At 44.7% G+C, this 23,242-nt stretch overlaps 1 protein-coding gene across 11 annotated transcripts in view; it reads right to left on the minus strand.

Moving 5' to 3' along the window:
* The window catches only part of LOC105479340 (solute carrier organic anion transporter family member 3A1), a 324,288-nt gene extending 301,046 nt beyond the window's left edge, over window positions 1-23,242 (minus strand). For 4 of the 11 annotated variants that reach the window (XR_011626119.1, XM_011737287.3, XM_011737288.3 and 1 more), the window contains exon 1: window positions 22,864-23,215. Coding sequence is in view for 8 of the 11 variants with exons in the window: in XM_011737287.3 (XP_011735589.2) it covers window positions 22,864-23,043 (180 nt within the window). In the remaining 3 variants the exon portion in view is untranslated. Of the gene's footprint in view, window positions 1-22,863 lie in introns of all 11 variants that reach the window. The other 7 variants (XR_011626118.1, XR_011626117.1, XM_011737284.3 and 4 more) reach the window with 4 other exon arrangements.

Genomic DNA, 23,242 nt, shown 5'->3' on the forward strand with positions numbered 1-23,242 from the left:
GAATCCCTGCTCATGGTACCAAGGCTGACCACAGGATTGAGATGGGTGGTAACATCCAGACTGCTCCATGTGAGACAAACATTTGCTCCCTTGACGTTGGCAAATAGTCTGTGTTGGTGCCCTTTTAATAGATAAGGCACTTGCCAAAATCCTGAGTAGGCTGTAACCTGGTTACCAGTGATCACAGTCACTAGTGTTTGTTGAGCATCCGCTATGTGTGCCTGACACACATTATCTCATTTAGTCCTTTAGAGGCAGACTAAATGAACTTTCCCAGCTGGGAAGGCTGGGAAATGCCACTCCCGGGAGTGAAAGCTGAAGGCAAGAATTTAGCAGGAGGTAGCTTTTAAAACTTAATTTATAGAACTAGAGATGGGGTTTCACCATGTTGCCCAGGCTGGTCTACAAGTCCTGGGCTCAAGCTATCTGCCCACCTTGGCCTCCCAAAGTTCTAGGATTACAGGCGCGAGCCACCACACTCAGCTGAGGTGGCATTTTCTCTGGGATTTTACCTAGAGATCTGAGACCATAACTCTAAGAATTCTTTAAGATTCTAGAGCAGGGGGTAGCAAACCTTTTCTGTAAAGGCCAGATACTAGCTATTTTAGGCTTGCCAGGCAATATGGTTTCTGTCACATGGTGATGATAATATGTACATAAATCAGCATGTCTGTGTTCCAAAAAAACTTGACTTACAAAAGTAGAGAGGAGGCCAGGTTTGGCCCATGGGCTATAGTTTGCCAACCCCGCTCTAGAATCACTGTCACTGCTTTATGTTTGTTACCTGATTTTCAGTCATCCCCAGTGTTTCTCTATTGTGAATTATGGCAAAACCTTCAAAGCAAAACAGGGGCTGAGCAACTGTCTCCAGGGACCCAAGGAAGGAATGACAGAGAACGAGGCTAAGACTTATTACACACAAGTGCTTCCCAGGCAGTAACTCCTTTCATGCTCAGGAGAGCCCTCTGTGGCAGGTACTTTAATCATCTCCAACTGCCCGGGGAGGAACTAACCCAGGTTTATGTCACATGTGACAGGCAGAGCTGGGATTGGAATCCAGGCAGTCTCTTGCTCCAGAGTCCAGTTTTTACCCCATGGAGAGAGTAAACTGGAAAGGCAGTGCCAACATCATGCCATGGAGCTGGGGGAGGAGACCACGATCCACAGTGGGAGGGGAGAGGTCAGAGGAAAGGGAGGCAGGAGTGGCTTCATAACAGAAGTGCAACTAGGATCTCCTACATTGAGCTACAACATGGGACAACACTGCTACCCCTAAAGGACTAAATGAGATGACATGTGTCAGGTACACGCAGCGGATGCTCAGTAAACGGTGGAGATCACTGGTAACCAAGTCAGAGCCTACTCAGAATGTCAGCAACTGCCTCATCTATTAAAAGTGCACCAGCACAGACTGTCTGCCAACTTCAAGGTGGCAAACGTCCCTTTCATGTGGAGTGGTGTGGATGTAACGACCCATCTCAACCACGTGATCAGCCTTAGCACCATGAGCAGGGGTCAACCAGGTGTTTTAATACAATGTACTTGAAAGAATTCCTCACCAGTTATCTCCTCTAATCAAGCAAAAATTAAATCTAGTCAAGCAAAAGCTAACTTCCATTGTACAGGAAATACAGAGAAAAGAGACAAGTTAAATGAAACCACAAGGAAATAATCAGATACATTCAGAATATGGAATATTATATAAGATGTTCTGTGGAATGACAACTGACCCAACCTCTTCAAAAAGTTAACATAGTGGGAAAAAAGTGGGGAAATTATTCCAGATGAAAGCTGTACACCGATGATCAGAGAGGCATTATTCACAATAACTAACATGTGGAAGGAACGGAAGTGTCCATCGACAGATGACTGGATAAGCGAAACGTGCTCTATACATACTATGGAATGTTCAGCCTTAAAAAGGAAGGAAATTCTGACCCAGCCCCCAACTTGGATGACCTGTGAGGACATTATGCTGAGTGAAACAAGCCTGTTGCAAAAGGACAAACACTGATTATGAGGCCCTAGGGTAGTCAGAATCATAGAGATAGGAAGTGAACAGCGGCGGCCAGGGCTGTGGAAGGGGAGTGGGGAGTGATCATTTAATGGGTATGGAGTTTCCCTATGGGAAGAAGAGGTCCAGAGATAGATGGTGGTGATAGTTGCACAACGTTGTGAATATACTTAATGTAGGAGTCCCCACTTATCCAGAGTTTCACTTTCACAGTTTTCAGTTACCCGAGGTCAACTACAGTCAGAAAATAGTGAGCAACAATAAGATATATTGAGAGAGACCACATTCACGTAACTTTTATTACAGTATATTGTTATATTTTGTATTATTATTGTTGTTCATCTTACTGTGCCTCATTTATAAACTTTATCATAGGTATATATATATAGGAAAAACCATATCATATACAGCATTTAGTACTATCTAAGGTTCCAGGAATCCACATCACGGGTCTTGGAATATATCCCCCAAGAGCAAGGGGGGACTACCACACCACTGAGTTCAGTGTACACTTCAAAATGATTAAGATGGTAAATTTTATGTGTAATTTTCCATGATAAAGAAAAAAACAAAGGAAATGACACAAAGTCATACAACAAATGAAATGTATGATCTTGAATTGGTTTGTGGCTGTTTATAAACAAATAGTTCCAAAGAAAGCTAGGTATAGAGCTAGAAATGGCAATTGCAATAGAGATATTTTGAGGACATTTTGGAGAAATCCAATATGTAGGAAGTATTAACTGAAATTAGTGACTACTTAATTTTGTTAGGAGTGATAGTAGCATTGCAGTTTTATAGGGAAATGACCATATTTTATGAAGAGGTATACTGAAGTATTTAGGTGTGAAGTGTCATCATTTCTATATTTACTTTAAAATGGTTCTGAAATAAAGTATGAGTGTGTGTATGTGTATGAATGTAGCTGTATATATGAAGCAAATGTGTCAAATCTTAACAACTATTCAATCCTAGGTGGTGAGTACATGGGTGTCCAATGTACTATAATTTCTACTTTTTTGTTTCATCATAATAAAATTAAAAACAAAAGTGGGGCAAAATTGCCCCACAGATGTCCCAGGGTTGCTGTCAGTCTGAGATGACATAATCCCTCAATACTGAAACTGGCTGAACACTCGACACATGTAAGATGGCATGGTACCCACCTTTGTTTTTGAGGAGAAAACTGAAACCCACAGTAAATAGACGACTCTCCCATCAGCATCTTTTAGCAAACATCAACATGTTACTCAGCCCTGTGGAATACTTTTTGAATAAGGTAAATGTAATTTTGCACTAAAATTTTGAAAAATGATCACCTGTTGAACAAGTAAACACTAATTAGAGTGTCTGTTCACACTGACACAGAACACTCTGTAATTTTGTGGGAATTGTTATGGCAGAAATATTACATAATGACCCATGTGTTTGAGTGGCTGGCTGTTCAAATCAGGAACGCAGGCGAGTGCTGAGCACGCAGGTAGCTGCATGCAGGGAGCAGGGGCCCTGTGACCAGCCCTGGAATGTATAACAGGTCTTTTTCAGAGCACTCCTGTCACTTGCAGATGCCACCGTGCCCTGACGGGGAGGAAGGGAACAGAGAACAGATTCTCTGGCCCTGGTGAAGTCATTCTCTGGTCCCAGTAAAGTCATGTTCAATGTTCATTACCTTTTACCTCAGTTTTTTTTTGTTTTTTTTTTTTTTTTTTTGAGACGGAGTCTGGCTCTGTCGCCCAGGCTGGAGTGCAGTGTCCGGATCTCAGCTCACTGCAAGCTCCGCCTCCTGGGTTTACACCATTCTCCTGCCTCAGCCTCCTGAGTAGCTGGGACTACAGGCGCCCGCTACCTCGCCCGGCTAGTTTTTGTATTTTTTAGTAGACGGGGTTTCACTGTGTTAGCCAGGATGGTCTCGATCTCCTGACCTCGTGATCCGCCCGTCTTGGCCTCCCAAAGTGCTGGGATTACAGGCTTGAGCCACCGCGCCCGGCCCACCTCAGTTTAAAAGAGAGAGTGAGAGCAGTGTTCTCTCACAAGTGGTAACATGTTAAAACAGTATCAACACACTCAAGACACTGAAGCATTCAGCTGCGTATCTTTTCAAGGTATGATCTGATGAAAGAGAAGGGAATTTAGAGCTGGAGCCAAGAGACCCAAGATCAAACACGAGCTGTGCCAATTTGGATTTAGGTATGTTCTTTCTTTCTTTGTTTTTGAGACAGAGTCTCACTCTGTTGCCCAGGCTGGAGTGCAGTGGCATGGTCCCAGCTCACTGCAACCTATCCATCTCCCGGGTCCACGCGATTCTCCTGCCTCAGCCTCCTGAGTAGCTGGGATTACAGGCAACTGCCACCATGCCCAGCTATTTTTTTGTATTTTTAGTAGAGAAGGGATTTCACCATGTTGGCCAGGCTGGTCTCGAACTCCTGACCTCGTGATCCACCCACTTTGGCTTCCCAAAGTGCTGGGATTATAGGCGTGAGCCACTGTGCCCAGCTGGCACATTCTTTAACTTCTAGAAGTGAGCCCTACTTCCTTATATGGAAAAGATAAATAATGACATCTACTGCATGGGATTTGTGTGAGAGTTCGATCAGACTGCTTGTGTGCTCCCGGGCATACTACATCCTCGATAAAGGCAATTCCCCTTTCCACAGAGGATTTGACTCCCCACATCTTTTGTGACCAGCCCTTGAACTCATCCTCCCATTTTGTAATTCCGAAAAGCAAAAAAATGAAAAGCAATGAGCAACCAGAATTTATATCAGCAAAACAAAACCATAAGCAACCTACCATACAGAAATAGGGAGATGGAATACAATGGAATGTTACATAATCTTTTCAAATGTTGCTAGACATTTCCCAGATAAAATGGTAGAATTCAACTTCTGCATAAAATCTCACTCTTCCTAAATCTGAATTTAAAAAAAATAAACCTGAAATAAAAGATTTATCAGCCAAAAACAAAAAACAAAATGAGCACACCCCAGTGTTATAAACTCAAAAGGTGCCTGGGAAGGAAAGTAAAGGAAAAAGGATCCAGTGTGGCAAGGCTCAGAGCCCTGAGTCTAACACCCTCAGGAAGATAAAACAGTGAATAAATAAACATTCTGAGAGTTTTCATCAATATCACCACATCTAGATAAAAACAACCTGAGCAGTTATCCCTATATTCTCTTCTTCTGACTACAGAAGAGAGAAAACATCCGCTGGGGAGAAAAGGATGAGACGATGCATAAACCGTGGTGTTGATCATCTCTGCTGCAAGGAATGAAGACTCTGGGAGTCCAAAGTCAAATCCAAGGCTGACCCGAGGCCACAGAATACCGCTGGAGGGTGTGCACTGTGTGCCCCCACACAGGAAAACCAAACCCACTTAAAAGGGCCTTCAAAAGATTCCAGAAGTGAAAGCTGCCAAGTCCACATCTAACCAAGCCTACTCAGCACCCAGCATAACACCTGCTACAGCTTAACTGGCCCAAGACACTTCACATGTCTTCAGGCTACAGAAAGCATGAACAGAAATGAACAACCAGCCTTCAAACTTCAGCCTGGTGGCAAGGAGAAAAAAGACAGCCTTCAAATAAGTAAATCAAAGAGAGATATAGGCTGATTTACTCCAGCAAGAATAAAATGAAAAACCACAAGGCATGGTATCTCTAAACACAGACTCTTGGAAAGGCAAGAAAGCAACAGTAGGTATCAAAGACAAAGAACTCAAACTAAAAGAAAACATAACTCAGTCAGAGAAAGATTTCCCCCAAAAGATCTTTGAGCCATAGAACTTAATAAGAATATGAGTTCAATATATCAAGAGCCCAAAGGCAATATCTAAAAAAGGGAAAAAAGATTGTAGATCTAAAGAAATAAATTGAAAACTAAAGCCAACACTAGAAAATAAATATATGAAACAATCTACAGAGAACTAAAGAAAGATGGTTTAAAATCAATTTTCTGACTAGAGGAAAGCTAAAAATAAACATGGTGAATGTAGATAAAAACAAGAGATTCAAGTAATCGAATCAAAACAGACAACTATGGATTTCAGAGACAACGTAACATACAGACAATTGGTGCCTCACAGCAGAGAATTCACTGCATAGAACCCAGTGTTTGAAGAGATAATGTAAGGAAATTCTCCCAAAACTAATAAAGAATTGCATCTGTTGATTGAAAAGAACACATCCAGTTCCAAAGACTATGACACACGGCCAGGCGCGGTGGCTCACGCCTGTAATCCCAGCACTTCGGGAGGCCAAGGCGGGCGGATCACAAGGTCAGGAGATCGAGACCACGGTGAAACCTCGTCTCTACTAAAAATACAAAAAAAAATGAGCCGGGCGCAGTGGCAGGTGCCTGTAGTACCAGCTACTCAGGAGGCTGAGGCAGGAGAATGGCATGATCCCGGGAGGCGGAGCTTGCAGTGAGCCGAGATCCCGCCACTGCACTCCAGCCTGGGGAACAGAGCGAGACTCCGTCTCAAAAAAAAAAAAAAAAGACTATGACACACATCACACAGCAGTAATATACATCAGAATTAAATTATATGTCAAATATTAAGAAAAGATTCCTCATACATCTAACCTATAGGCAATAATAAATCATCTGTAAGGGAGGAAAAATAAGGCTGGCCTTGGACACTTCTGCAGCAACATTAGTAGAAAAGATAGTTACCTCTTTCCAGTTTTACTGAAGTCTTCTGCTAAATTTCAGTGAAATTAAATTTACTGCTATTTTTAGAACATACATTTTATAAGTATATCTAGTCAGCCAGTCATTTTTCCATGTATAAGAATAGAAAGAACTCTAAAATGATATATTCCTAATAATAAGGAGAAATTATTCTTCCTTTTCCCCAGAATTCATACCTTGATATAGACTAGAGGAACGTCCACCTTCTGGAAGTTAACAGAGAAAAAGCATCTGCTTTTCTGACTTCCTCACTCAAACCTCCCCAAAGTGAAGGATCAGCAACTTATTTGATTCATAGAATTGCAAGCAGGAAGCTGGCAAGCTTGCCCTGACCCCCTTCTCTCCCGAGTCTGTGAACAGCCCTCAGGATGCACATATTCTCTGCTCCTCCAGGAGGTAAGCTTACCTAGCAGGTAAGCTCCTGCGGGGACAAAGCCTGCAGTTCTGACTTGGATGAGTTTTATTCTGAGGACAAAGTAGGGAAAAGAAGCCTGAATCTGGACACAAACGGAGTTTTCTAATCCAAACTCCAGTTTTTTCCACATAACCCCCAAGATGATGTTTTAAACCCCTGTGGCTGGCTGGGGTGTCTACTTCCCAAATGATTCTTTCTTTTGTTGTTCTTCTTGTTGTTGTTGAAATAGTGTCTCACTCTGTCACCCAGGCTGGAGTGCAGTGGCATTATTATGGCTCACTGCAGTCTCAATCTCCTGGTCTCAAGTGATCCTCCCACCTCAGTTTCCCAAATATCTGGGAGACTGGGTGGTGGCATGCACCACCACACCCGGCTAATTTTTTAATTTTTTTTTTTTTTTCCCCTTGAGGCAGAGACTGGAGTGCAGGCTGGAGTGCAGTGGCGCCATCTTGGCTCACTGCAACCTCTGCCTCCTGGGTTCAAGCAATTCTCCTGCCTTGGCCTCCTGAGTAGCTGGGATTACAGGCATGTGCCACAATGCCTGGCTAATTTTTTTATTTTTAGTACAGACAGGGTTTTACCATGTTGGCCAGGCTGGTCTCAAACTCCTGACCTCAAGTGATCCACACACCTCGGCCTCCCAAAGTGCTGGGATTACAGGCGTGAGCCACCACGCTCAGCTAATTTTTAAATTTTTTTGTAGAGACAGGGTCTCCCTATGCTGCCCAGGCTGGTCTCAAACTCCTGAGCTCAAGTGATACTCCCACTTCAGCCTTCCAAAGTACTGTTATAGGCACGAGCCACCATGCTCCTGCCTATAATCCCAGAGAGGAAGGTGCAGTTAACAGTCACTTCTCAAACCCCACCACCAGTCATGATTATTTCTGAATGGGGGATTTGGAATTTTTAAAAACATTTTTACGTAAACTTTTCTTCATGATGAATATGTATTGTTTTATAAAAACAATAAAGTCATTTTTCATTTGAAACTATGACAGCAGAGAAGAACATCTGATGTTGCAGAAAAGCCATCAGAATGATTTAGAGGAAAGAGTAGGTTCCTAAACAGAATTTATAGTGAGATCCAATTTTATTACTTTTTAAAAATCACGACAGTAGCACATACTGCAGAGAGGCACGGGCTGAGTACTTTGGATGGATTCTCTCATTTGGTATTCACAAGATCATTGAAAGTATAAATATCATCCCAATCTTAGAGATGAGGAAATTGAGAATTAGAGAGGGAAAGCAAAATGCCCAAAGCCACACAAGACTAACCAGCCACAGACATGGACTTCAAAGACCCCAAAGCCCACATCCTTTCCCACCGCGTGGGCCTGGAAGTCATGCGTCAATGCGGGTAGACGGAGAGGGACTTAAAGGACCCACGCCAAAATGTTCACAGTTTATCTCCAGGTTCTTTGAATTATGGATGATTTTTTTAAATGTTATCTATGTTTATTTGTATTTTCCAAATTGTCAACATCACATATATTCCTTGTGTAATAAGTAAAACAGTAATGTCTTTATATTTAAAAAAAAAAGCCAGCTAGGCGTGGTGGCTCATGCCTGTAATCCCAGCACTTTGGGAGGCTGAGTCAGGCGGATCACCTCAGGTCAGGAGTTCAAGACTAGCCTGGCCAACATGGCGAAACCCTGACTCTACTAAAACTACAAAAATTAGCTGGGCGTGCTAGTGCACTCCTGTAATCCCAGCTACTCGAGAGGCAGAGGCGGGAGAATTCCTTGAACCCAGGAGGTAGAGGTTATAGTGAGCCGAAATCCCACCACTGCACTCCAGCCTGGGTGACAAAGCGAGACTCCATCCCCATTAAAAAAAAAAAAAAAAAAAAAAGCATGAACTTGAAGTTCTAGAGCCAAGTGATGAATATATAAAGATAGTGACACAGGATGCTCACAGGGCTTTCCAGCCGGCTCAGCCAGCGCTCAGATCGGCTGGCCACAGGCTTAGAGCAACAGTGCAGAAATGCTTCCTGATCTGACTCGCACAACCTTTCACATAGGCCTTGAAGCTGAAAGGAAACCTCCACCAGCCTCCCAGCCCCAGGATCACCTGGGGCCTCATCCCAGTCACCAGGCAGCTCCACTCACAGGCTACCTTCCTTCCCAGGCCCCAATGACTACCTATACCAGGAAGGAGTGGCCTCTCTCAGCAGCCTGCCAAGCTCTTCCCAAGGAGAACAGGAGGGGAAGTTTGAAGGGCCTTCATCCAATTTTTAAACTGTAAACTGCACACCCACTTTTTGTTTGGAGACATTTCCTGTGTGTGAACACAGTTTGTTCTGTTACCAGCTTTAAAGTTATCCAGAACTGATATATCCGAGGTTCAGCAAAAGTGTTTTTTTTTTTTAAAGTCAAACATAATAGGACCTTTCCTAATGTCAGCTCATCTTGCACAAATCTCATTTGTATATGTGCCAAAGAGAGGTTCAATACAGAGGTGTCATTTTGTCCTCAGGCCCAGGACCCTCTAGCTCCCCCCCCCCCCACGATGTGGCACCCATCCTGGTGAGCACGGCATTCCAGTACAACAAGCATTCTGCATCCTTCAGCCCCCTGGCCTCAGAATGCAATGAAGCCGTGCTTGCTTCTAGCTGAGTCTGAGCATGCCCTGGGTGAAGTTCCCTCCACAGACTAGCAGACTGACTTCCAGCCACATTTCACCACACTTCAAAGCAGGGGAGGAGGGGCAGAGGGATCCAAGTTTGGCCGAGAGAGATGCCGACAGCCTCCATGCTGCTAACTAGAGTGGCGCTCTGCAGTGCCAGCCCTGACATGCCCCAGCCCAGTTCTGGCCCTGGGTTTCCAGCCCTCCCCTTCTCCATCCCAGGTTTTCCAATCACATGCCGCCTCCAATGACTCTCTGCAGCCAGCCTCTTACTAACAGTTCCACCTGACATCTTGCTACCCTTGGATCTATTCCCAACCAAGGTTGAGAAAATTATTTTATATCTCTGACCAGTCTACCTAGGCCCATCTCCCACCCTGGCCCAATGCTTTGCTTCTATTTTTAGTCTGATCTATTGTAACACAACTAGACCAGACGTGAGGCTTCCAGAGGGCTTGGCTGCCACCTGGCCCAGGACCTGAAATGTCCTAATGAATGAGTCATTAATGAAAAAATTATAAACATGCCATCTCCCCCCCAAGGATATATCAACTCCATGAGGGCCAAGAACACGCCTTACTCAACTCTAAATTGCTTGCAGCACTTAAGGAAGTTGTCGAAGTTAATTAGTTTGGCAGAGATCAAGCTGACATTTTTTTTTCAAAAAAGGAGCCTGCGCCGAGAAATTCTGAGAACCATATCACTCCCACCCCCACCAAAAAAACCACAGAGATGAATGAGATCAGAATGCAGATGTCTGGTCCTAACTTAATACACACCTGGCCAAATCTGAGACTGGCTGGCACAGCACACAGTGATAAAGTCTCTTTTGGTCTCACTGAATTGGATAGGGCTTCAGGAAGGAGACAGTACCAGCTGGAGATTTTACCAGCCCTGATTCCTGCTAAGTAATTCTGGGTGTCAGGGATGGGAACATGGATGAGTACCTATGTACATACACACAGTAAATACACAAACACATATTCCTCACCCACATAGCTGTCTAGGATTTTTTTTTTTTTTACATGCATTCTCCTTAATCAAATGACGTGATTATCAGTCCAATCCCAGCATTCAGCTAGGCCCAGAAAGAGCAAATGATGTGTTCAAAGCTAATGAATCATCCAACTAGGTTCATTCCTGCAAGTCTAACCACCACTACCCCAGAGAGAAACATGGTTACCTTCTTACAGAAAGAAAACAGGGACTGTCAGCATTTCTGTGAAGACTGAAATGTTATCTTTGGGTATGAATGACTCTCTTAGGAATATCCAACAATCTTCCTACCCACCCAAACACTTAAGAAGACAGAGTTTGCCTTTCTTTGTACACACAGACTGTTTTAGGGGCCTTTGCTCTTTTTCTTCTCTGGTGTTATGAACTGAAATTGTTTTCCCCAAAAGGATATACTGAAGTCCTAACTCTTAGTGCCTGTGAATGTGACCTGATTTGGAAACGAGGACTTAGCAGATGTAAGCTAGTCACATGAAGTCATTAGGGTGAGCCCTAATCCAATGTGACTGGTGTCCTTATAAGAAGAGGAGAGAGAGATATGGGGGAAATGCCATGTGACAGCAGAGGCAGAGATGGGAGTGATGCAGCTGCAAGCCAAGGAATCCAAGGACCCTTGGCCACCCCCAGATGCCAGGAAGAGGCAAGGAAGAGTTCTATGCAGGGTCTCAGAGGGAGCACGGCTCTGCTGATGCCGTGATTTTAAGACTTCTGGCCTGCAGGACTGTGAGACAAAAAATTTGATGTTTCAAGCCACCCAGTTCGTGGTAATTTGTTACAGCAGCCCTAGTTAATAAATATACCTGGTTTTTACCTTCTGAAATGCCCATCATCTCATCCACCCTCTCCCCTCCAGGTCCATGTCCACCTCACCAACAGATAAACTGTAAAAGTCATTTTCTCACTTATAATATGACCCAATTTTGGTCTAACATCTGAGATAGTGAAAATGTTAGGGAATAATCCTACTGTCCTACAAACTCTACAAAAGGAGAGGTTTAAATAAAATATGAAGTCCCCATTTATTCCTGCTCCCAAATAAAGTACAAAAGACCTCAGAATTATTCCAGGAAGGCAGGAATCACATACAATCTGTGGTGAGAGGTGGAATTGGATCTGAAAGGCTTGTAAGAGACCACACCCGGCTCCATTCTCCACTGGATAGGGACGGTGGGTGACCAACCATGGAAGGGGCAGAAAGGACACTGCCCATGGCAAATGCCTGGCATGACGGTCCCACTCAGGAATGGCCTAGGTCTTGACTCCCAGAGGCCCCACCCACGTGACTGTGACATCCTGTCAGGGATGGTGAGGCGTGACACTGATGGGGTCAGGGGCCAGTGGAGGGAGGTAGGAAGAAAACAAACAATCAGGAGGTGACAGAGCGGAAATGAACACCTGTGACCATCCCAGTTCGGCTCACTGGGTGCAAAAAGTAGCCACCAGGGCGACAGACCGCAACAGGAGAACACTCAGCTTCCTTTTGGGGGATTTAAATGTTTCACTTGTCACACAAAATAGCTCCCCTGATAGCCTTGGGTGCCACAAGCCCTTGAGCTATTTTTAATCACCTCCCTGTCACTATTATTTTTAAATACAGAAGTATTCCCCAATGAAATCCTAAGTATCAGAAGGCAAATAAATATAAATGTATATATATTATCTGCTCACTCCATTGAGGATAGGTAGGGTGCCTCTTAGAAAGCATTAAGCCTACTTAGACCAAAAAAAAAAAAAAAAAGAGGAGGAACATTTTGAAAGAGAATAAGAGAAGAAATTTTTCCCCAGCATTCACCAAAACAATATTTTTATTTATACTTATTTATAATTGTTATTCCCCAAAATAAAACTATCAGTTGACTTTGCTTCCTGACTGCTCACCTGCTTATACCTGCCAAGGAATGTGAGCTGGCTCGGGAGGGTGGGGCTGCACATTTGGGTAAGTGCCTCAATTCGGTGCCCTGATTTTGCCTAACATGAAAGCAACAAATGCAGAGATTCTACAATGTTATACTTAAGAAGACCTAAAAACAGGCCAACCCTGGGACACAGAAACAATATGCCTGTTGGACAGTCCATTCCACATGTCCATCTCTAGAAATCGAACAAGGTTGTATTTGGATTTAGCCCAAGCACTGCTGGCTCCATGTGCCACTCTGAGCCTGTGCAGCAAGGAGAACCTCCTCATCTGCTTCCATCAAGTGCAAGCTGCAAAGCTGCAAAACTGCACACTGGCTTTTTGATCTATTTATATGCATCTCCCTAATGCATATATACAGCTTGGCAAAGGTAAAGGAATGGTGCCAATTTATGGTTTTTGTTTCCAAAAGAAATCCTCCCTTTGGCTGGCTGAGAAACTGTCATTGGCATGTGAAGCCTCCCAACCTACATAAGTATTTACCAGCACTGGGGAGGCGACACAACATGCCACACAATAAGTCAGGGGTCCTGCCTTCAATTTTTTGCATAAGGACAGGAGAGGCTTGTCTGAAGCTCTTCTACATCTGCTTCATGGGTCTGGCTCCCTTTAAGTTTCTTCTCCTTAATCGTCACTTTGGCCAAAAAAAAAAAAAAAATGCTCCTTTCCTGCATTTCAGGAGGCGGATGGAAATCTGAACTTGACCGTGTGGTGTGCTGTGCACCCCACGCATGTATAGCTTCAAGAAGAGGATAGTGTGATGTGCCACACTGGAATACATGCTGCTTATGCACATCATCCCACAAGACACAGCAAATTCTGAGTGCTATCACAGCAGCACTTTGAGAAATGAAACGGCCAAAGGATGGTGTCGTCACAACCGGCAGTGGTTGTACTCACAACCATCCCACCACACTGCACAAGCAACCTTGAAAGCCAGCCTTAAGGGAGGCCTGCCCTCCACAACCTTGAAAGCTACAGTGACCACAGACCCAGGACAAGCCTCCTGCACCACTGGAGAGAAGGGGAACTGGTGCTGACACCACAGCCAGCCGAGTTCCAGGGGGACAGCTCTAGGTGGCTCTGTGGATCTACTTTAAACAATTCTCTGACCCGAAAGCCAACAAAGAGATTAACTAATCAACCCCATTGTTTATTTTACAGGTTGGATCGCCATAATTGAATATTACATAATAAACACATATGGGTCCATGCTGCTTAGAAATTTTCATCTTCATTAGGGGAATTCTTTGCAGAGTAAACACAAGACTTCAGGTGCTGTATTTTATAGCTTATATAATCAGCCGAGGGCAGCTCTCCCAATTTCAACCTGCTTATATTCAAGGTGGTAATTTCTCCTTCTAATCAGCTGAAATTCAACAATTAGAAACAGCCTGCCTATTTTACATAAGCCTCTTGCAAAGGGGGTGAAAGACAATAGCCATTCCCATGAATATTTACAGTAGTCTTTAAATGAAAAACATCATTGTGACACTTCTCCCTACATCAAACTTGCAAGTGCAAAAATGGAGGTAAAAATAATCACTTCTAACTTCCTCAAGTTCCTGTAGTTACATGAGCAGTGACTTAGTTTGCCTTCTATTATTTTCTCTGGAACTATCTGTTGAAAGCCTGATCAGCCCCTGCTCATTTCTTCACACTCTGCACAACTAGAAACTTAGGTATCGATGGATGGAGAGCCAGAACAGTCTTTAGAGCTACCAAGAAAGTCTCAAGGGCTATCTGGACAGGTTCGTTATCCAGACATCCAAAAGTTGTCCCAAAGGACAACCTGGCAGAACAAATGTGGTAGTCACATCACTGCCTATTGGGATGGGCTTATGGGCACAGCCTATTCTCAGAATTTTCAGAGGGCAAAGATTTTAACAAGAACCAATGCTAAGGCTGAGGTGAGTGGATCACTTGAGGTCAGGAGTTTGAGACCACCCTGGCCAACATGGTGAAACCCCATCTCTACTTAAAAAACACAAAAAATCAGCCAAGTGGTGGTACGCACCTGTAGTCCCAGCTACTGTGGAGGCTGAGGCAAGAGAATCGCTTCAACCCGGGAGCCAGAGGTTGCAGTGAGCTGAGATCGCACCACTGCACTCCAGCCTGGGGGACAGTGTGAGACTGTCTCCAAAAAAAAAAAAAAAAAATTAATTAAAAAAATAAGACTTCATCATTACAGTCAGTGCACTGAGTCCATTACCAGATAACTTAAAATGCCACTTGGGCTATTACATCATGAAAAGGAGAGTACTGAAGAGGCACAACAGGGGTATTTATAAAGGAAATCACGAGGGCAAAGGGGAAACATGAGTTCACACTCCTTCCCGCCCCACCCGCCCCACCCTACCCACCCTACCCCACTGAAAAATGTAGGGCTGGCAAGGCACCATGGTTCACACCTGCAATCCCAGCACTTTGGGAGGTCAAGGCAGGTGGATCACTTGAGTCCCGGAGTTCAAGACCAGCCTGGGCAACATGGTGAAACCACCCCACACCCCATCTCTACAAAAAAAAATAATAATAAGAAAATTAGCCAGGCTTGGTGGTATGTGCCTGCAGTCCCAACTACTTAGGAGGTTGAGGTGGCAGGATCATTTCAGCCTGGGAGGTCGAGCTGTGATCCTGCCACTGCACTCCAACCTGGACGATGGAGCAAGACCCTGTCTCGAAATAACAACAACAAAAGCGGGGCTTATGGCAGCCTAAGTTACCTTTTGCTTTTAAATATTTTCCATGTGTCTTGACTAGGAGGAATAAGTGCAACTTTTGCCTAAGTCCAGGAAAATACTAATGACCAACTAATCCGTGTTTAAAGAGGAACGCCCAGTCATATGGGAAATAACGAGGCTGGTAACACCATTTCCACTAAACAATTGAGCTGCTAAGTCCTCAGTTAGTAAGGGCTTCCCTTTTCAGAGGCACTCGACTCAAAACCACAAAGAATGAACCTAAATAAAGAAGTTGGGAGTCACCAACTGCTGAGGTTCTGTGCACATCCACGGGAATGTTTCCAGTCTCTGTGTTGTCACTGGAACTCACGGATGAAGGCTCCCCAGGCTTGCTCACTCCACACCTGTGGCTGCACTAGATTCAGTGCTTTACACACAGTTACTCCCTCAGCAAAGTCATCAGAGTGACCGGGCTTTAGGGCTCTGTGGTCTTCTGAGTACAGATTCTCTCCTGAAGCCTGTGGCATTTGAAGGCGAATCTAAAAACTCACCTAAAACATACACTGCCACCTGATTCACTGAGAAAGGCCCAGTTCCTTCTCTATCCTTTGCAAGGACAGGTGTGACCAGACTGGGGGTAGAAAGGCTGCTTCTAAGACTACAGAAGGAACAGGAGTGGTGTTGTGCAAAAAGTATGTCCATAAGCCGAGATGGATGAATCCACGGGATGGGAAACCAGATTGGAGGAACACGTCCCTTGTTCTGCTTATGAGAAACCAAGAAAAAGACCAAGAGTGGGGAAATGCCCACAGACCTGCTTGCCAGAGTCCACTTAATACTGCAAGAGAAGGTGAGGTGAAGGCAGCAGACAAGGCGTGAGACCTGAGCCACTCTGGGCAACCAAGGCTGAGCTCTGCGGAGGCACGTTTTAAACAAGGCTGCCTGGAGGGCAGCATATGTCCACAACATATGTCCCTTTGTCCTCCCCCTCCTGACACCTTCGGCTCCCTTGAATTGGTCACTCAGCCTTTCAGCCAGTGAAGCAGAGCAAGCTTCAGGAGCCCAGATCACCAGTTTAGGAAACAGAAGCCTTGGCCTCACATAATATTCCAAATCCTCGGCTCCCTAGGATGGGCTTTTGTTGGTGCTAATGTCAACGAGCAGTGTTATGCCATTACTGTTAAAGCAACTGTGGAATACCGTACCCTATGAGAAGTACTCTATCACATGACTATTTGTTTAAACCTCACAAGCATCTGTAAGATAAGCTCTATCATTATCCCCATTTTTCAGATGAGGCCATTGAGGCTCGGGTAAGTCAAGTTGCCAGGAGCTGGGAAGTAGCAAGTCTAAGTTCACATCCAGGTCTTCCAACTCCCAGTCTAACATCACCTACCCGCAGCCTTCAGCACCCAGTGGCCATAGACCACAGCAAGAGACACTGAGGACCTCCCAAAGTGAAGCATCAGGGCACCTGCCCCTCCCAGCCAGTCCTGCCTGCCCTGCTTTAACCTCCTTCAAGTACTCATGGACTGTAAATGATCAACATGAATCACCATTCCTGCAACAGGCTCCTCTCCCATGTGACTAATTTTTACAGCATCTTTAAGATGAAATAGACTGCCATATTTATAAGGGAATAAACAGAATTAGCAACTGATATTTTGCTTATTATTTGCCCTTAAAAACTTTTTACCTCCCAGACAAAAATGTTCATGCAGAATAGGAAACTACTTGAATATGTAATTCACTAAACCAAAACCAAAGTTTGATTGAAATAATTTTATTTCTCATCAGTTGGGGCTACATAGTTATTATGTTTGCAGCAAATATGCATAATCATATTATTAATAATAGTAATAGCTAATATTTCCTGGGCACTCACTATGTGCCAGATATTGTTCAAGGTGCTTTACATGTACTGACTCAGTTCATCCTCACAGCAAAATGGAGGGTGGGTACTATTATAATCCCAGTTATAAAATGAAAAAGTGAGGTACAGAGAGGTTAAGTAAACAGCTCAAGGTCACAGAGCAGGTAAGGGAAGGACATAGGCATGAATCCCAGTTTTCTGACACTCATCGAATAAGCGACAGCTGCCACAGACACTTGCCATTCTCCACCTTGGAACTGTAATCATTTAACTTGGAGTTTTAACCATTAAACAGTAATTTGTCTCATGCTAACACATAAACACTTAGGCTACATAAAATACAAGTGTCTTTGAATCACATCAATTCATTTATCCCATGAACCAAGGGCCATGATTCCACTGTTTTTCCCATTTATATCTATTTTGCAGATACAGACATAGAAACCGAAAATAAAAGTAAACTGAAAGAGCAAAGATGCTATCTTTCTAGCCTACAGATTATCAAAGGCATTTCTGAGAGGCAAGAAAATACAGAGATTTTCTTCAGGGAAGAACGGGTCCCAAATCCGTGTGTCAACCATACAATCAAAGTTACCATTGAAATGTCCCTTTGCACCTTCAAAGAGTATGGCATACAATATTCATTGCATGCAACCCTGTACATGAACACATATGTAAATACGCAATGTATACAGCAATGTACAGAATAGAGTACACATGCAAAAGAGAGGTACTTTGACTCCACTTTAGAGAAACATGCTTATTAAATGATACACGTAGTGAAATCTGCGCAAGTTGGAACTAAAGCCAGAGAAATGCAGCTAGTAGGGAGTTTTATTCTTCACTATTTCTGCATGAAATGCATCTGTATCTTCATCATTTTTGCAATACTACCCTTGTTCATCCAGGCCAATCTGTTAAGAGAATACATTCCGTGATCAAGGCAGCACCTCAAAGTTTGCTTTTAGGTGTGCAAAATAAATTCACAGAGACCCTCTTGATGAGGCTGCCTTTGCACAGCAGTTCGCCAGTGACTTCGTGCAAGAAGAAGCCCATGCAGCATAATAGAAAACGCGATTCCAGCAGCACGCAAGATGAGCTGCAAATGCTGGGCAATTGATTAGCAAGGCGGTGCTGCTGCAGGGAGGCCTCTCGGCGATCCTTTTCATAAAGGTGTCTAAAATTGAATGAGGGGAAGAGTTAACAAAATGCAGGATAGAGCCCTGGCTCATTTTACAACTAATTCAGTTTCTCCCATTGTTAAGTACACCAACAAAAACTCCCTCAGAAACAAAGATAAATACACAAGGCTGGCTGAAGATAATTTTCAGAAATATCTTTTTCCCTTAATAATTAACATTGTAAACCAAGCTATAAGGGAAAAAAAATCAAGGTAATTTTATTTCTTACTACCTGGGGCTACACAGTAATTATGGAAATGGCAAGGAATTTGTCACTTTGAGTAAGCATAAGTGTATCAAATAATTTGGTTACCTTAGTCATCATAGTAATTTGACAAGGACTTCAAAAATGTCTCTCTCTGTTGAAAATGTCAACAGACAGTTTCCTCAGCTGTCTGCTTCTGGGTTGAATATGCAAAAACTCATCTTCAAAATGATGTTTCTTTAGGAAAAAAAAGGAATAACAAATCTAGCAGTTTCACCTCAACCATTAATTGTAAGCCCACTGACTGTTCTCAAGCTGAAAAAGTGTGACTACAAAGCAGTGAGACAGAGCCTCATTAACCACACTCAGTCATCGATGTCATTATTTTGTCATCACAACCTCAAACTTATTTTTCTATAACTCTAAATAGGGAAATGCCTACCCCTTCTTCATAGGAACACCCTTGGTGCCCCACCCAGGAAACTAGACTGGCCTTTTTTCAGTTTTCAACCTGAGGAAATTCGAATGTATTTGTATGTATGCCTCAATCTAATCATCTAGAGGTGTCAGAGGTTTTAATTTCCTGTACACACCCTTATCTACTCCAGTCCTCAGTAATTTGATACCACACAGAAACCTCTATAAGCAGGGCTACCCTCAGCAAGTGGCTTAAAACATTTTAGGGGGTCTCTGCAAAGCACCAATAAGCACATGCCAAATGACTTTCTCTCCATGCAGTTCTCATATGCCCGCATCTTCTCCAACCAGTCCAAGACTTAAGCACATGTTACATCCTTGCAAACAGGACTGGAGTCACTCGAAGCCAAAACCCAAGTAGAAGAAAATTAAATTGCATTCTCCGTTCCATACAAAATGACTATCAAAGTGAGCAGGCCTCTCCTCTCATGCTGCAAAAATTATTTCATAGCCAGTTAGGAGGTTTAGGTGACTATGATGGAACATCCCTGTGACTTCCGGCTTATCTGAAGCATGGTTTCCAGTGAAGACGTTTGTAACTGTAATAGATTTCAGAATCCACAGTTGGCCCAGGTTGTACCTGGGTTCCTTTATCTAGATCACTGAGTCTAGCTTTCAGGATCAGTGTCTTTCTGTACTCCCTGACACCAAGGCAAAAGTTGCAGGTCCCCAGTCTAGTCAACAATTGATGGCCTTCTTACATACAATACAGTTTTCTCTTGAGTTTCCTCCCTGGGCAGGTTCTTGGTGGAAAACTAACACATGCATACATACACACACACACACACACACACACACATTTTCTCTCTCACACACACACAGACACACAAACACACACACACACACGAGTCCTCCCTCTCAAAGTTGCTTCTTAAATCACAGGCAACCTTCTGCTCAGTTCTGCAGTTGGGAAGCCTACACTAGTGTCATTCAGGACACTGGGAAATTTGTCTTTTCAGAAAAAATAAGCAAATGAAACTGCAAAATTTTAAGGCACCTTGGGAGATGAAATAAGAAGGTGGACTCTGGGAATCTAATAGGAAATAATGTCGTTGGCATAGAATTTGTTATCACTCTCCTCTCTGTGAAAGGGAGCATTGCTGGCACTGTCCCAAGGCAAGCCCTTCCTCAGGTATCTGGAAATGCCTCATTAGAGGGGCAGGCTGATTGCCAATGTAAAGATCACACATAACGCACACTTAGCACGTGGACCCTGCCCTGTGGTCCCCTACAGGGTCTCAGGTTTCCTAAGAAAGCCATGATGAATTAAAAGGAAGAAATCTGCCTTTCCTGCAAACAGCCTGCAATATTTCATTCTCCAATTATCCACAGAGAAGTCTCGCATGGCTGAAGGAGCAAACTTTTTTTCCCCATCTCCCAAATAACAGATGAAGAGAAAACTCTGAAGTGGCCCAGAAGAGCAAAGCCCACAGCAAGCTGAGTCAGTCAACCCTGACAAGCCAACTATTTATTTTCATGAGGCTCCGATGGCAAGGCAAAGACGAGGGCAGCCGGGCAAAGCAGAGCCCTTAGAGCCTTATGCCTCCACTCCTAGTAATCAAAATGAATTCAATTTCCTAGGCCTGTCCTCTCCTGGGCCTCCAGCTGCTTTCTGCAAGTCACCTGTTGACTCCTGTTACCCTACCCCACCCAACCAGGCTTTCCATCAGCTAAGGCTAGAAGTGCCAGGATGCCACCACCAGGTGGACCAAATTCCTCCTATGCCTGTCATTCCCCTGTTCTGGGATTAAAGTCAACCTCCTATCTCCTGTGGCCAGCCCTGCCTTCAGAAGTCCACCACTCCAGGAGTACTCGGCTTCTTAACTTTCTAAAGGAGCTAGGTCATTCATCTAGTTGCAGACCGGCTTCATTTCTTTGTCAAATCCTTAGATCATTGCAACCGAAAAATAGTAAGCCCGTCCTTTTATCATTCCTGGGGTGAAAAGTTCTGTTGGTGTTTGCCACACATGAATAATGCACTCTACTGATCAAAACTGGTTTGAGGCAAACAAACCGTTAAACTGGAGGCAGCTGTTGATATACTAATTACCTCCTTTTAAACATAGACCCGGTTAGGTATTATGTACTTTGCATATGTCACAGTACAGACCCACATATATTTTATTAATGTGTATTTGCATCTCTGTAATACATGTACTTAAATATTTTAACAGTCAAATTCCCCCTAAGGAAAGGCTGATAAACTGACTCCCAAAACACAATTATCCCCTATCCCTCAAATTCCAAGGGCCAATATGTACTGTCTGCAACTGCATATTATAACTATAGGCACAATAAGTGTTATTTTATAGAACAGAAAACAAGGTGTGCTTTTGACTACAGGGTTCACTTGCAGTCTACAAGTTACAAATGCACAAGACAGAGACCGGGACGTAAACGCTTTTCGTCTCAGAAGGAGCAACAGAAATGTATTTGATTTTCAAAAGCCCTAAAATTGTCACCCCAGGAACAGAGCTGAGTTTGAAGACCTTCTCTCTCACAACCACCTAACTTACTTAACACCGGAGACCAAGCACTGTTTGTATTTCCCCTTAACAGTGAGCCCTGAGCCTTAAGAGATAGTTTATGAATGGTATAGAACCCCCAGCGTCTGGCCCTCATTAACTTTACCCCAAGGCCAGGAATGAGGGATTAATCATAGCATCAGGATACGCGTGGTTCTATCTCTAGATGTGGTTATTCAATGGCTAAAATCTTGTCCAATTCTATCTCCATCAAACTTGCTCAGGAATACTCAAAGTCTATGACATTTGATTCCAGTTGCGGGTCAATAGCCAAGTAATGATTTAACACTATAAACTCTAAAAAATTTTTTCCCGTTTAGACAGGACTGTACTCAGGTGTGGAAGCACGCTCTCTGGAACTCAAGTTGGGACCACCTGAGGAGGGGAGGCAAAAGCGACAAAGTAGGTACCTGACAGTGCTGAGTCATTACAAGCTGTTTCCTCTGAAATGTTATGCACCCATGGGCCCTCTGAGTATTAACATCCCCTTTCTGGAGGCAAATAAAATACATATTCATTGTGCAAAATGGTGCAACCTTCTGTGGGCGACAGACCACGATGGGGAATTTAGCACTAAGAGTGGATAGCAGGAACTACACAAACTCGCAGCTGCTCTCTAGGTACCGTAACTTTATCGCAGACGCTGAAAGAGGGCTATAGGGATGCCGAGTGGGAATAATCCCCCTGCAGCCCCGACTCAGGTCAGGGCCACACTAGGGAGCATTTTACTCTAAGCTGTTATATCCCCCTGTAATTGGCGGATGTAGAAAGCGCCCGTAGAAAATGATGCATAATAGATTTGTTCTCGAGGAGGATGCAATGGAGAGTAGAGGACGCAGGATGCTAACTGGTTTTTCTTCCCATGTAGGGGTCACCTGCAAACCCCGAATGCTTTCCTCTCCAAGGAGAGCCCTGAAGTCACCGTCTTGCTCGGCTCTTAAGCGGGTGAGAGGAATAGTTTTACGCCCACCTGCCCGCCGCCTCTCGTCCTCCAGCACCCCCAGCCCCAGCAGGGCGCGCGCGAGCTGCTACCGGCATCAACGGTCCCGCCCGCTACCCGCTCGCTGGCAGCCCCGGCCGGCAGCTCCCCCGGCGGCAGCCTCTGCACCACTCGCCAACCTCCACGCCGGACCGAGGTCATGCCCGCCTGCCCCCAGCGCCGGGCGGCCCCCTCCTCGTGCCAGGCGGCCGTTCGGGAGCCGGGCTGGGGAAGGGGCCCACGGCGGAGTTGGCTCAGGGACTCACCAGGTAGGCGCCCACCGTGCCCTGCGCCAGCATCAGGGCGCACTCGGACACCAGGAATATCTTGATGTTGGAAAAGCAGGACACCTTCTTTTTCTTTTTCTTGTTCCTCTGCGCCTCGTCCCCCTGCAGCTCGCCGCTCCGGCCGCCGCCCGACGAGCCGCCCGGCTTCTTCCCCTGCATCCTTCCCCCGCCGCCGCCGCCGCCGCCGCTGCCGCTTTCCCGCTCGCCCCGGGTGTCGGGGCCGCTGCCGGGTGGGGGTGCGCGCCTCGAGGCTGCGTGCTGTCCCCGCCCCGGGCTCGCGGCTGCCGCCCCCGTCCTGCCGGGGCTGGAGAGGTGGAAAGCACAGCTCCTCGCCGCCGCCGCCGCCGCCGCGCTCGCC

This window comes from Macaca nemestrina, chromosome 7 (genome assembly GCF_043159975.1).
Source record: "Macaca nemestrina isolate mMacNem1 chromosome 7, mMacNem.hap1, whole genome shotgun sequence".
Lineage (NCBI taxonomy): Eukaryota > Metazoa > Chordata > Mammalia > Primates > Cercopithecidae > Macaca > Macaca nemestrina.